Source organism: Scyliorhinus torazame, chromosome 10 (genome assembly GCF_047496885.1).
Source record: "Scyliorhinus torazame isolate Kashiwa2021f chromosome 10, sScyTor2.1, whole genome shotgun sequence".
NCBI lineage: Eukaryota > Metazoa > Chordata > Chondrichthyes > Carcharhiniformes > Scyliorhinidae > Scyliorhinus > Scyliorhinus torazame.
In genome coordinates, this window is record NC_092716.1 from 208,950,700 (window position 1) to 208,963,229 (window position 12,530).

The following is a 12,530-nucleotide window of genomic DNA, read 5'->3' on the forward strand; positions in this document are numbered from 1 at the left end:
GCAGGTTAGGTGGATTGGCCACACTAAATTGCCCCTCAATTGGAAAAAAAAGAATTAGATACTCTAAATTTATTTAAAAAAAATTAATCTCCATTCACATCGGAAGATCCCATCGGTGTCAGGGGCTGAAAAATTTCCTGTGGAAAAGTCCGCATACATATGACCACCAGGACTGAGCTTGATTGTGAGACTTATTAATGATAAAACAGCTGATTCTAACTGTCCAGGCTTTTACATGAAAAATCGCTGTGTGGGTAAGATATTGGAGGGGTTGACATTTACCATGGAACCATACAGCAGCGAGAATCCGAACTACTGGAGTTGCCGGGAATAAAACTGTTGGAAGCACCTTCACCTCCCATGCTGCTCTGGCTCAGTATTCACTCAGGAAAAAGATAATGTTGTGGAGGAGAATGCTGAGACCCAGGCTATTAGAATAGATGGCATTGAGGTATGTAGGGAAGAGGTGTTGGCAATTCTGGACAGGCTGAAAATAGATAAGTCCCGGGGCCTGATGGGATTTATCCTAGGATTCTCTGGGAAGCCAGGGAAGAGATTGCTGGGCCTTTGGCTTTGATTTTTATGTCATCATTGGCTACAGGAATAGTGCCAGAGGACTGGAGGATAGCAAATGTGGTCCCTTTGTTCAAGAAGGGGAGTAGAGACAACCCCGGCAACTATAGACCGGTGAGCCTCACGTCTGTTGTGGGTAAAGTCTTGGAGGGGATTATAAGAGACAAGATTTATAATCATCTAGATAGGAATAATATGATTAGGGATAGTCAGCATGGCTTTGTGAAGGGTAGGTCATGCCTCACAAACCTTATCGAGTTCTTTGAGAAGGTGACTGAACAGGTAGACGAGGGTAGAGCAGTTGATGTGGTGTATATGGATTTCAGTAAAGCGTTTGATAAGGTTCCCCACGGTAGGCTATTGCAGAAAATACGGAGGCTGGGGATTGAGGGCGATTTAGAGATGTGGATCAGAAATTGGCTAGCTGAAAGAAGACAGAGGGTGGTGGTTGATGGGAAATGTTCAGAATGGAGTTCAGTTACAAGTGGCGTACCACAAGGATCTGTTCTGGGGCCGTTGCTGTTTGTCATTTTTATCAATAACCTAGAGGAAGGCGCAGAAGGGTGGGTGAGTAAATTTGCAGACGACACTAAAGTCGGTGGTGTTGTCGACAGTGCGGAAGGATGTAGCAGGTTACAGAGGGACATAGATAAGCTGCAGAGCTGGGCTGAGAGGTGGCAAATGGAGTTTAATGTAGAAAAGTGTGAGGTGATTCACTTTGGAAGGAATAACAGGAATGCGGAATATTTGGCTAATGGTAAAGTTCTTGGAAGTGTGGGTGAGCAGAGGGATCTAGGTGTCCATGTACATAGATCCCTGTAAGTTGCCACCCAGGTTGATAGGGTTGTGAAGAAGGCCTATGGAGTGTTGGCCTTTATTGGTAGAGGGATTGAGTTCTGGAGTCATGAGGTCATGTTGCAGCTGTACAAAACTCTGGTACGGCCGCATTTGGAGTATTGCGTACAGTTCTGGTCACCGCATTATAGGAAGGACGTGGAAGCTTTGGAGCGGGTGCAGAGGAGATTTACCGGGATGTTGCCTGGTATGGAGGGAAAATCTTATGAGGAAAGGGTGATGAACTTGAGGTTGTTTTCGTTAGAGAGAAGAAGGTTAAGAGGAGACTTAATAGAGGCATACAAAATGATCAGGGGGTTAGATAGGGTGGACAGTGAGAGCCTTCTCCCGCGGATGGAAATGGCTAGCACAAGGGGACATAGCCTTAAACTGAGGGGGTAATAGATATAGGACAGAGGTCAGAGGTAGATTCTTTACGCAAAGAGTGGTGAGGCCATGGAATGCCCTACCTGCAACAGTAGTGAACTCGCCAACATTGAGGGCATTTAAAAGTTTATTGGATAAGCATATGGATGATAATGGCATAGTGTAGATTAGATGGCTTTTGTTTTTTGACTTCCCATGTCGGTGCAACATTGTGGGCCGAAGGGCCTGTACTGCGCTGTATCGTTCTATGTTCTATGTTCTATGTTCTAACTGTCTGTTGCATTACAAGGAGAGAACATAAACAAAGTAAATATGGGGCAGCACGGTGGTGCAGTGATTAGCACTGCTGCCTCACAGCCCCGAGTTCCCGGGTTCGATCACGGCCCTGGGTCACTGTCCGTGTGGAGTTTGCACATTATACCCGTGTCTGCGTGCTCTAAATTTATTTTTAAAAACAAAGTAAATACGATTTGCATCTTTGGGCTCAATTATTTTTCCCCTATAGAACTTTATGTCCCTCAATGTTTTTTGAATTTCGAGTACCCTGTTCATTTTTTTTCTAATTAAGGGGCAATTTAGTGCGGCCAATTCACCTACCCTGCACATCTTTGGGTGTGGGGGTGAGACCCATGCAGACACGGGGAGAATGTGCAAACACTGCACGGACAGTGACGCAGGACTGGGATCGAACACGGGGCCTCGGCGCTGAGAGGCAGCAATGCCAGCCTACAGAACTTTTTAAAACGTTCTGAGTTTTGTCTTGTGATAAATCCCTATTATTTGAAGAAAATGTGTTACAGCTAATTGTCATGTCACTTCCAATGGCTTCTCATTCGAGACGATGAGATCTTTTTCTAAACTTTGGTGCTTCTGGCACTTGTTTGACATTAGTGCATATCTGGACATTGTGTACCTGTAGGACACATTTGTGTCCATTAAAGTTGTGAACCATGAATGCACAATTTCCAGATAGGCGCTGCTGGCAGGCATGACTTTAATGTGTTGGTTATTAATATTACTTCAGCAAGGGTGGCACGGTGGCGCAGTGGTTAGCACTGCTGCCTGTGGCGCTGAGGACCCAGGTTCAATCCTGGCCTTGGGTCAGTTGGCTCCCCGTATCTACGTGCGTTTCACAATTCAAATATGTGCAGGTTAGGTGGATTGGCCATGCTAAATTTCCCCTTAATTGGAAAAAAAAATAATTGGGTACTTTAAATCTATATTTAAAAAAATTAACATTATTTTAGTTCATTAGATAGAATAGCTGAAAGTCGATGAAATCATTCAGTATGCTTGAACTTATATCTCTCATTTTTGCTTTTTTTTTTAGAAGTGATGCAGAAATTAAATTGTTCAGGCCCAATCCTCCTAAAATTAGGTCGGTTATCTGCAAGTCAACTGACTGACACCAATGCCAGTCATGAAAATGTCAATCTGGCTGTGTCAGGTGGAGGAAACCTAATGAAGCTGAAAAGAAAGGGAAATGTCAAACATCCGTTTACTAACACAAAACACAATGCATTTGTCTCCTAGGACATGAAGGATTTGTACCCAGGAGAGGTGTGCATTCCGGGGCTGGATATGTGACCAATATAAGACCGGTTCTATACTACACCCCGTCTATAGACAGATTAGACAACCCAATCCTCGGGTAAGAGAGATTTTATGAAAACGGTTGATTAGAAAGCAGTCAGAACACTGAGGTGAGCATCGATCTGAAAAGAAAGGCATAGAAAAGACAGAACAATTCCTGTTTTCTCTTCACTTTGTGTTCTCGATGACAGTGTGTAGATAAAGGGAATGGGCAGGACCTTGTGGGGCAGATGATTTACCTGGGACTTTTCATACATCAGTGCAACTTTAATGTGGTAGGACTCCCACCTATCCTATGCTTCACATGTTGCCGGCTTCCCGGAGTCAGGTTCATTGTAATATTTCCAGCAGGTGTACAGCCGTTTCCTAACTCCAGCCCGTCTTGCGGGAGGAATGAAAATAGCCATTGGAGGGTTCAGGCGTTTGTATCAGAATAGTCTGTTCCACTGTTTCTGTGGCATCGAAATAAAATTAGAAAATTATGAGGCCACAAATAATACAATCAATTGCCCTGTGATTGATGACACGCTGTTGATAAGCATTTTAGTTTGATTTCCCGCTCTGCATGGCATAAGGGAGTCAATAGTGATATTTTCACTGGATTGGTAATCGAGAGATCAGGGCAATGCTCTAGGGGCCTGGGTTCAAATCTGACCACAGCAAATGTGAAAATTTGAATTCAATAAGAATCCAAAATTAACTGATCCGGCAAAGTTGGATGGTCTCCCTCTGTCACTAGTGGGTTGGGTACAGGCGGTTAAAATGAATGAGCTGCTGCGATTTTTGTTTATTTTACAATGCCTGTCGATTTTCCTGACAAAGGCATTTTTTAGAGAGGTTGAAGGAATGATTACCTCGTTCATCTGGGGAGGGAAGGTGGCCAGAATTAAAAAAGTGCTGCGGAAGGCAGGCAGGGGGTTTGGGGCTTCCGAACCTGATGTATTACTACTGGGCAGCGAATGTGGAGAAGGTGCGGAGCTGGATCAGAGGGGTTGATTCCCAGTGGGTCAGAATGGAGGAGAGTTTGTGCAGGGGGTTGGAATTGAAGGTGCTAGCAACATCGCCGCTCCCAATGGCCCTGGTGAAATACTCAGAGAGTCCAGTAGTGATAGCTTAGTTGAGAATTTGAAGGGAGTTTCGCCAGCACTTCGGGTTGGGGGCAGGGTCAAAGGAAATGCCGATTCGGGGAAACCACAGATTTGAACCAGGGAAGTGGGATGGAAATTTTCGGAGATGGGAGGAGAAGGGAATTAGGACACTAAAGGATTTGTTTTTTTGGGGGTCGGTTTGCAGGATTGAAGGAGCTGGGAACGAAATATGGGTTGGAGCAGGGAGAAATGTTTAGATAGTGCAGGTTCGAGATTTTGCTAGAAAGGTGATAGAGCTTCCCGGTGGAGCCGGCTTCCACATTGCTGGAGGAGCTGCTGACAACAGGGGAACTGGAGACGGGGGTAGTGTCGGCAGTTTACAGGGCTATTTTGGGAGAGGAGAAGGCATCGCTGGAAGGGATCAAAGTGAAGTGGGAGGAAGAGTTGGGAGAGGGTATGGAGGAGGGGTTCTGGTGTGAGGTGCTTCAGAGAGTGAATGCCTCCACCTCTTGTGCAAGTTTGGGGCTGATACAGCTGAAGGTGGTATATAGGGGCACCTCACAAGGGCGAGGATGAGCCGGCTCTTTCAGGGGGTAGAAGATGTGTGTGAACTTTGCGGAGGGGCCCCGCAAACCACATTCATATGTTTTGGTCCTGTCCGGACCAAACTAGAAGGAGGTTTTTAGGGTAATCTCTAAAGTGGTGCACATAAAACTGGGCCTGGGCCCCCGGGAGGCCATATTCGGGGTGTCGGACCAGCCGGGGTTGGAAACGGGTGCGGAGGCGGATGTTGCAGTCTTCGCCTCGTTGATCGCCCCAAGGCAGATCCTGTTGGGATGGAGATCAAACTCTCCACCCTGTGCCCTGGCGTGGCGGGGGGACCTGCTGGAATTATTAACTCTTGAGAAGGTAAGTTTGAACTGAGGGAAAGGATGGAAGCGTCCTACAATTCAAGGGCGTTATTCATTATGCACTTTCAAGAATTGGACTACATCGATCATTAGGGGCAGGGAGTTTGGGAGGGTTGGGGAGGAGGGGTACTGTGTGTGTGTCAATGGTGACTATGGGTGTTTCCCTATTCCGTTTTGTTTTTGTGTTTATGTTAACATGCGGGCTGTTTGGGGGTTTGGTGGGAGGATGGGATTGTTGTTGTTAAGGGGATTGACAATGTATTTGTTACTGTTTATTGTTCGTCGGTGGGTGTAAATTTGGAAGAAAATGTGAAAAAGGAGGAGAATAAAAATATATATATTTTTTTAATCCGAAATTAAAGGCCCAATTCTCCAGAAAGATTTCTAAGTGTTGTAGCGAGCGGGAACAACAGCAAGCTTCCCGGAGCTCAACCCAGCAAGGCTGGCAACGCTATTCAATGTTAATTGCTCCACTTAATGAGAACACATGGGCTTTTCACCACAAATGTCGGCTTGCCTGTTGATTCGCCGGCACTGTGCTCGCCAGACTGCTAACAAGGTCATGCAGGACTTGCTCAGCCAACCCCAGCCAGATCGCAACAATGGCACCCAGGTGACCGGTCCCAAGATTGGGGGACGGTGAACCTGGGTAGGCTACTAGATGCTATGGAGGTCAGCTGGGATGGCCTGTTCCCCCGAGGGTCCAGGAAGGTCAGCCACAGGGCAGCCAGTGGTGTCTGGGATGAGGTGGTGGCAGCTGTGACCGCCAGGTGTGTGACCAGGAGGACTGGCCTCTAGTGCTGGAAAAAGGTCAATGACCTACACCGGGTAGCATGAATGAGTAAACACCAACACTGGCCCAATCACTGAGGAGCATCGGCGAGGTCGTCGACACAATGGTGCAGACAATGGGGAACCGCCAGGGCAGGAGCATCCGGGTCTTGAACCAGCTGCCCCTCCAAGGTAAACCCAAGGGCCTTATTGGCACCGAGCAGGAGGAGAGAGCGTTGGGTGCCAACCCGGACCCATTATAGAGTGGTGACGGTGGCCATCAGCTCCCCCAAGTTCCACATCTTTGATGAGGCCGTATCTCACAGCCAGCACACGGGACAGAGCAGCACAGCTGTGCATGTGCTGCTGATAAGAGAGCTAGGGCCCTCCAGCCTCAGTGCTCCCAGAGGTCTCTTGCCAGGGACATGGAAGGCCATGAGACATGATAAGCAGCTGACTGCCTCCACCTCAGATGTGCATCCTGGGGACTCACCTAGACATAGTGGTAGAGCTAGGAGGATAAAGCACATCAGGTATCACTGTAGGCATGGGGGTGGGGGGGGGGCGAGGGGTGGGGGTAGAGGTAGGGGGGGGAGGGGGCGGGGATTTGTACAACACAATAAACACCATTGTGCACAACTGGTATGATGCTTAGTGTATTAGCTCCGCTCGTATATTCCGGTAATTGGAACAAGTTCCTTTAGGCCAACCATCCCACATGTACTTCAACATATGTTGGATAGTTTTCATCTTTGCATGTTTCTTCTTTGAGGAGGTTTGGCTTTTCGTCAGAGACAGGTAGGTTTTCTTCAATCAGGATTGCTTGAGCTTCAATGATCTGTACGATGTCTGTCGTCCCTGAATCATCAGTAGCACGCGATAGTGCATCACCTACAACTATCTCTTTTCCTGGCATGTAGACTAGCTCAAAATCGTTTTTTTTGGATAAGCTGTCTTAGTGCGTGATGCCAAGTTTGATATGAATTTACCCAAAAAGTTGACAACACCTAGCATTCTAAGTACTGCCTTTTTGTCTTTTGGACATGACATCATGGTGATGGCTGCAATTTTTTCAGTGTCTGGCTGGACGCCTTGAGTTGACTGTTGATCACCCAAGAAAATTAGTCTGGAGTTGCCAAATTGGCATTTGGCCCTGTTCAGTTTGAGACTAAACTTTTCAATTCACTTCATGACTTGCAGAAGTGGTGCATTATGTTCCTCTTCGTTTGATGACCAAATGATGATGTCATCAATGGACACTTGTACGCCTACAATACCTCTGACCATCTGTTCCATAGCCCGATGAAAAATTTCAGAAGCTGATATGATCCCGAAAGGCATTTTATTGAAACAGTGGGCTGGATTCTACCAAAATGGGACTATGTCCCCACGCCGGCGCAAAAACGCTGGAGTTTTACTCTGGCGATTCCTGCAAAAAAGATCAGCTGACTTCCGGTGGCGTTCGCGAATGGAGCGGCCACAACAAAGAGGCTCCCGCAGGTCCACAAAATTGCGGCATTTTTCCGGGGGGGTTTCACGGCGGGTCTTTTAAAAAACTAAAGTCCCGTGAAATCGGCCGTGCCTCCCTTGCCCTGCCCAGGCGCCAAAGCTCCGTTCCACGGAGCTGAAGAGGGAAAAAGAGGCGAGAGAGGAGAGACTGGTCCCGGTGTGCTGCACGTGGAGGAGGAGTGGGGATCGCGACTAAGAAACAACCTGAAAGTCGGAGCACGAAGAGGATAAGGCAAAAAAAATACATTTTTATTCAACTTTTTTTTCTCACCTGAAAATTGAAAAACCTTTTTAAAAAAAAAACTTTAAAAAAAAAAATTCCTTTTTATTAAAAAAATCAAAATCGTTTTTTGGGGGAAAAAAAGAGAATATCTTTCTTTTTCGCACCAAAACACAGTAAAAAGTGAAAGGCACATAACAGAAATATGCCTGCAAATAATAATAAATTGGGGGGACGGCGAGATGAAAGAAGGAGCAGCGAAGGTGAAGGAAAAAGGCAGGAGCTGCGGCCGCGCAGGCAGACGGCCCCACGAGGCGAGACGGAGGTTCAGGCGAACCAGGAAGCGGAAAAGCTGGCGAGCCGAGCAGGAACAGGATGCGGCGACCCCCCCTCCCCCCCCCCCCCCCCGCCCCCCGCACAGGGGGGGGAATGGAGAAGCGTGTAGAAAACGGAAATAAACACCATAACGGAGGAGATAAAAACGGAGATAAACGCCATGAGGGAGGCACTCAGGACGGAGCTCCACACAATGATGAAGGAGGTGCTGGTGGAGACAACGGACAAAATGCAGCGAACCATCGATGGCCTGGAAAGGAAGGTGGAGGCACAGGAGAAAACGATTCAGGAGTTGGAGAGGGCCGCCTCAGACCAGAGCGACAGGGTGGTAACTCAGGAAACCGAGGTGAAAAGGCTGGCAATGACCCAGGGGAGCCTGAGAGAGAAAGTGGAGGACCAGGAAAATAGATCTAGACGGCAGAACGTCAAAATAGTGGGTCTGCCAGAGGTGATGGAGGGCAGAGACCCAACAGGCTACGTCACCCAAATGCTGGGCAAGCTAGTGGGAAGGGAGAAATTTCCAAACCCCCCAGAATTCGACAGGGTGCACAGGTCTCAGCCCAGAGCGATTATCGTGAAGCTGCACCGGTTCCAAGACAGGGAAACAATCCTCAAGTGGGCCAGGTAGGTGAAATCGAGCACGTGGGAAGGGAAGACCATAAGGGTGTACCAGGACATTGGGGCGGACCTGGCCAAAAGAAAGGCTGAATTCAACAGGGCCAAATCAGCACTCTACAAAAGTAATGTGAAATTTGGGATGTTATTCCTGGCCAAATTCTGGGTAACATTTGAGGGGAAGGAGCTGTTTTTTAACACTCCAGTGGCAGCTAAGGAGTTCGTTAGTTCGAACAAACTGGGGGAGGAATAGCTGCAACGGCCATCATGAAAGCGACGGGATGGAAAAGAAAGGAAGAGTCGGAACAAAGAGCGGAGGACAGACTGCAAACAGAGACAATAAGATCACGAACTGTACACACGTGTTTGGTGTACTGCGCGGGACTGTGCTGACTTGTTCCCGGGCCCGTTCCATCTCTCAATGCAATGGGGGGGTACGCAGCAAGGTAAATGAGGGTGAGAAAGGTGGACAGGAGGGCGAGACAAGGGCTAGCAAAAGGAAGGTAAAAACAGAGCCAGAGAAGGGCAAGTAATGGGAGGGGGGGGGGCACTGTGCTGGCGAGGAAGGCCAACACGGGAGAGCAGGAAGAAAGGAGGGCCGCGGCGCGCCTCTCAGGGGAGAGGTGGCACCTGGCACAAAGAGGGGGGGGGCAGGGTAGAAGTGGGGGGGAAGAACACAGGGGAGGGGACAGAGGGACAGGGACTATGGGGGGGGAGAGGAGTCGGGGGAGAGCGCAGAACATAAGAGAAGCAAAGAGAAGTGTGAGGTAGATAAGCAGCATGAACACAGGCCTCGGCAGGCATGGAGCAAGGCAAGGAACCAAGATGGCGCCACAAACAGCCACTTGGAAGGGCTTCAGGGCGAAGGGAGACCCTGGAGTGCAGGGGCACAGCCACGTGGCGTACACATATCTGGCGGCCATGTTGGGTACCCCCTGGACAAAAGGAAACCCCGGAGCGCTGGGGCCCCACCTCATGGTGAGAGCGGCGACCGCGGCCATTTTGGACGGTCCCCTAACAAAGGGAAAACCGTGCAGGGGGCATCAACCAGGTAAGTATGGGTGATCCCGGCGGACCGGGGGGGGGGGGGTCAAAACCCCCCACCAGGATTGTTACCTGGAACGTAAGGGGACTCAATGGCCCGGTGAAAAGATCCAGAGTCTTCACCCACCTAAGAAGCCTAAAAGCAGACATAATCTACCTACAAGAGACGCACCTGAGGGAGAAGGACCGACTGCTGGTAAGAAAGGGCTGGGTGGGATGGACATACCACTCATGCTACGGGACGAGGGCTAGGGGGGTAGCAATATTAATTAGCAAGAGGACAAGGTTTACGGAAAACAAGACAGTTATGGACCCAGGGGGACGGTACGTCATGGTCAGCGGTATCCTGGAAGGGGCACCTGTCGTACTGGTAAATGTGTACGCTCCCAACTCGGATGACACAGAATTCATAAAGAAGACCATGGCAGAAATTCCCGACCTTGACACACCGACTGATCATGGGGTGCGACTTCATCTGCGTACAGGACCCGCTGACCGACCGATCAAACCCCATAGCCGGGAAAAAGACTGGCATGGCCAGGGAACTAGGAGCATTTATGGAACAGATGGGGCGTTGGACCCATGGAGGTTCCTGCACCCGGGAGGGAAGGAATTTTCATACTTCTCACAGGTACACAAGGTATACACCACCCGTATCGACTTCTTTGCAGGGGGGAAATCGGTGCTTCCAGGGATCACGGGAATGGACTACTCCGCGATCGTTATCTCCGACCACGCCCCACACTATATGGATGAGAGGTTGGAGTCAGGCCGGGCCCAGCGCCCCACGTGGAGGCTGGACACGGACCTCCTGGCCGACAAGGCCGTCTGCCAAAAAACATCGCAGGCCATAGGTGACTACGTTATAACAACCAAAACGGGGAGGTCTCACCCTCCACGTTCTGGGAGGCACTGAAGGCCGTGATTAGAGGAGAAATCATAGCCTACAAGGCAAGCAGAGATAGGGCAGAGAGGGTGGCCAGGCAAGAACTGGTGGACTCCATCCTGGAAGTCGACAGAATATACTCCGAGGCCCCGACTGAAGAGCTGCTGGCGGAGAGAAAAAAGCTGCAAATGGACTTTAACCTGCTTTCCACTAGGAAAGCAGTGTACCAACTCCGCCCGACACGGGGGACCTTCTACGAACATGGAGACAAGGCTGGCTGCCTATTTGCTCACCAGCTGAGAAAGCAGGCAGCCACAAGAGAAATAGCACAGGTAAAGGATAGCAGAGACAGACTGGTAACAGAACCAAAGGAGGTCAATCGGACATTTGAGACCTTCTACCGGGAACTGTACACCTCCGAGCCCCTCAACGGGGACGAAAAACTTCCTAGACGGACTGGAACTACCAGTTGTGGGGGGAGACAGATGGGGGAGCTGGAAGCACCAATACATCTGGGAGAAATCATGGAGAGCATCAGCTCCATGCAGGCAGGGAAGGCACCAGGATCCGACGGGTTCATGGCGGACTTCGACAAAAAATTTGCACCAGTCCTGGCCCCACCCTAATGGACATGTTCATAGACTCACTGGCAAGGGGACACTGCCCCCCACGCTAGCGCAGGCCACAATTTCATGATACCCAAAAAAGATAAAGACTTGACGGAATGTGGATCATACAGACCCATTTCACTGCTAAACGTGGATGCGAAAATACTTGCAAAGGTCCTGGCCAAAAGCTGGAGGGCTGTGTACCAGAGGTGGTCGCAGAGGACCAAACAGGCTTTGTCAAGGGTAGGCAGCTCACAGCGAACATCAGGCGGCTGCTGAACGTAATAATGACACCCACCGGGGAGAGAACACCAGAGGTGATCGTCTCCCTGGACGCAGAAAAGGCCTTCGACAGAGGAAATACCTCCTTGAGGTACTGGAACGGTTTGGGCTAGGAGCGAGGTTCACCACCTGGGTGAGGCTCCTGTACAACGCTCCCAAAGCGTTGTCAGGCGACAAACGTAACCTGGGCATAAGCGAGGCATTCCCAGTGAACCCAAACGGGAGAGGGAGAGAGCTGGAGGGGCTCCCGTTCAGAACGGCCCAGCCAGAGACTGGACACAGATCCACACGTGGAACCTGACCAGCCTGGTGGAGGAAGTAGGAAGAGACCTTCAAAGGTGGGGCTCACTCCCACTCTCCCTGGCGGGGAGAGTGCAGATGATCAAGATGAACGTACTGCCAAGGTTCCTCTTCCTGTTCAGATCCATTCTGATCTTCATCTCCAAGGCCTTTTTCCAAAAAGTAGACAGTCTAATCATGGCGTTTTTGTGGGGGAGGTAGAACCTGAGAATTCCCAAACAGACACTGCAAAGAAGGAAACTCAAAGGGGGCTTGGCCTTACCAAACCTACAATACTACCACTGGGCAGCAACGGCAGAAAGAGTGAGGGGATGGGTACAAGAACCCGATACGGATTGGGTACAAATGGAGGAGGCATCCTGTAAAGGAACGACCCTCTGGGCCCAGGCCACAGCAGCACTCCCATCCTCCTCAACAAGGTACACAACGAGCCCAGTGGTAGCGGCCACGCTGCGAATGTGGACCCAGCTGAGTCGGGATTCGCAAAATGTCCCCCATGGCTCCCATATGCGGCAATCACAGATTCCCCCCAACCATGATGGATACCACCTTCAAAAGATGGAGGCGGAACGG

The 12,530-nt window shown here is 49.7% G+C and overlaps 1 protein-coding gene across 5 annotated transcripts in view; it reads left to right on the forward strand.

Annotated features, from left to right (window-relative positions):
* Positions 1–12,530, forward strand: part of saxo4 (stabilizer of axonemal microtubules 4) — a 344,826-nt gene that overhangs the window by 49,770 nt on the left and 282,526 nt on the right. For all 5 annotated transcript variants that reach the window (XM_072466827.1, XM_072466830.1, XM_072466826.1 and 2 more), the window contains exon 3: positions 3,328–3,445. In XM_072466827.1, the coding sequence (XP_072322928.1) occupies positions 3,328–3,445 (118 nt within the window). The remainder of the gene's footprint in view (positions 1–3,327; positions 3,446–12,530) is intronic.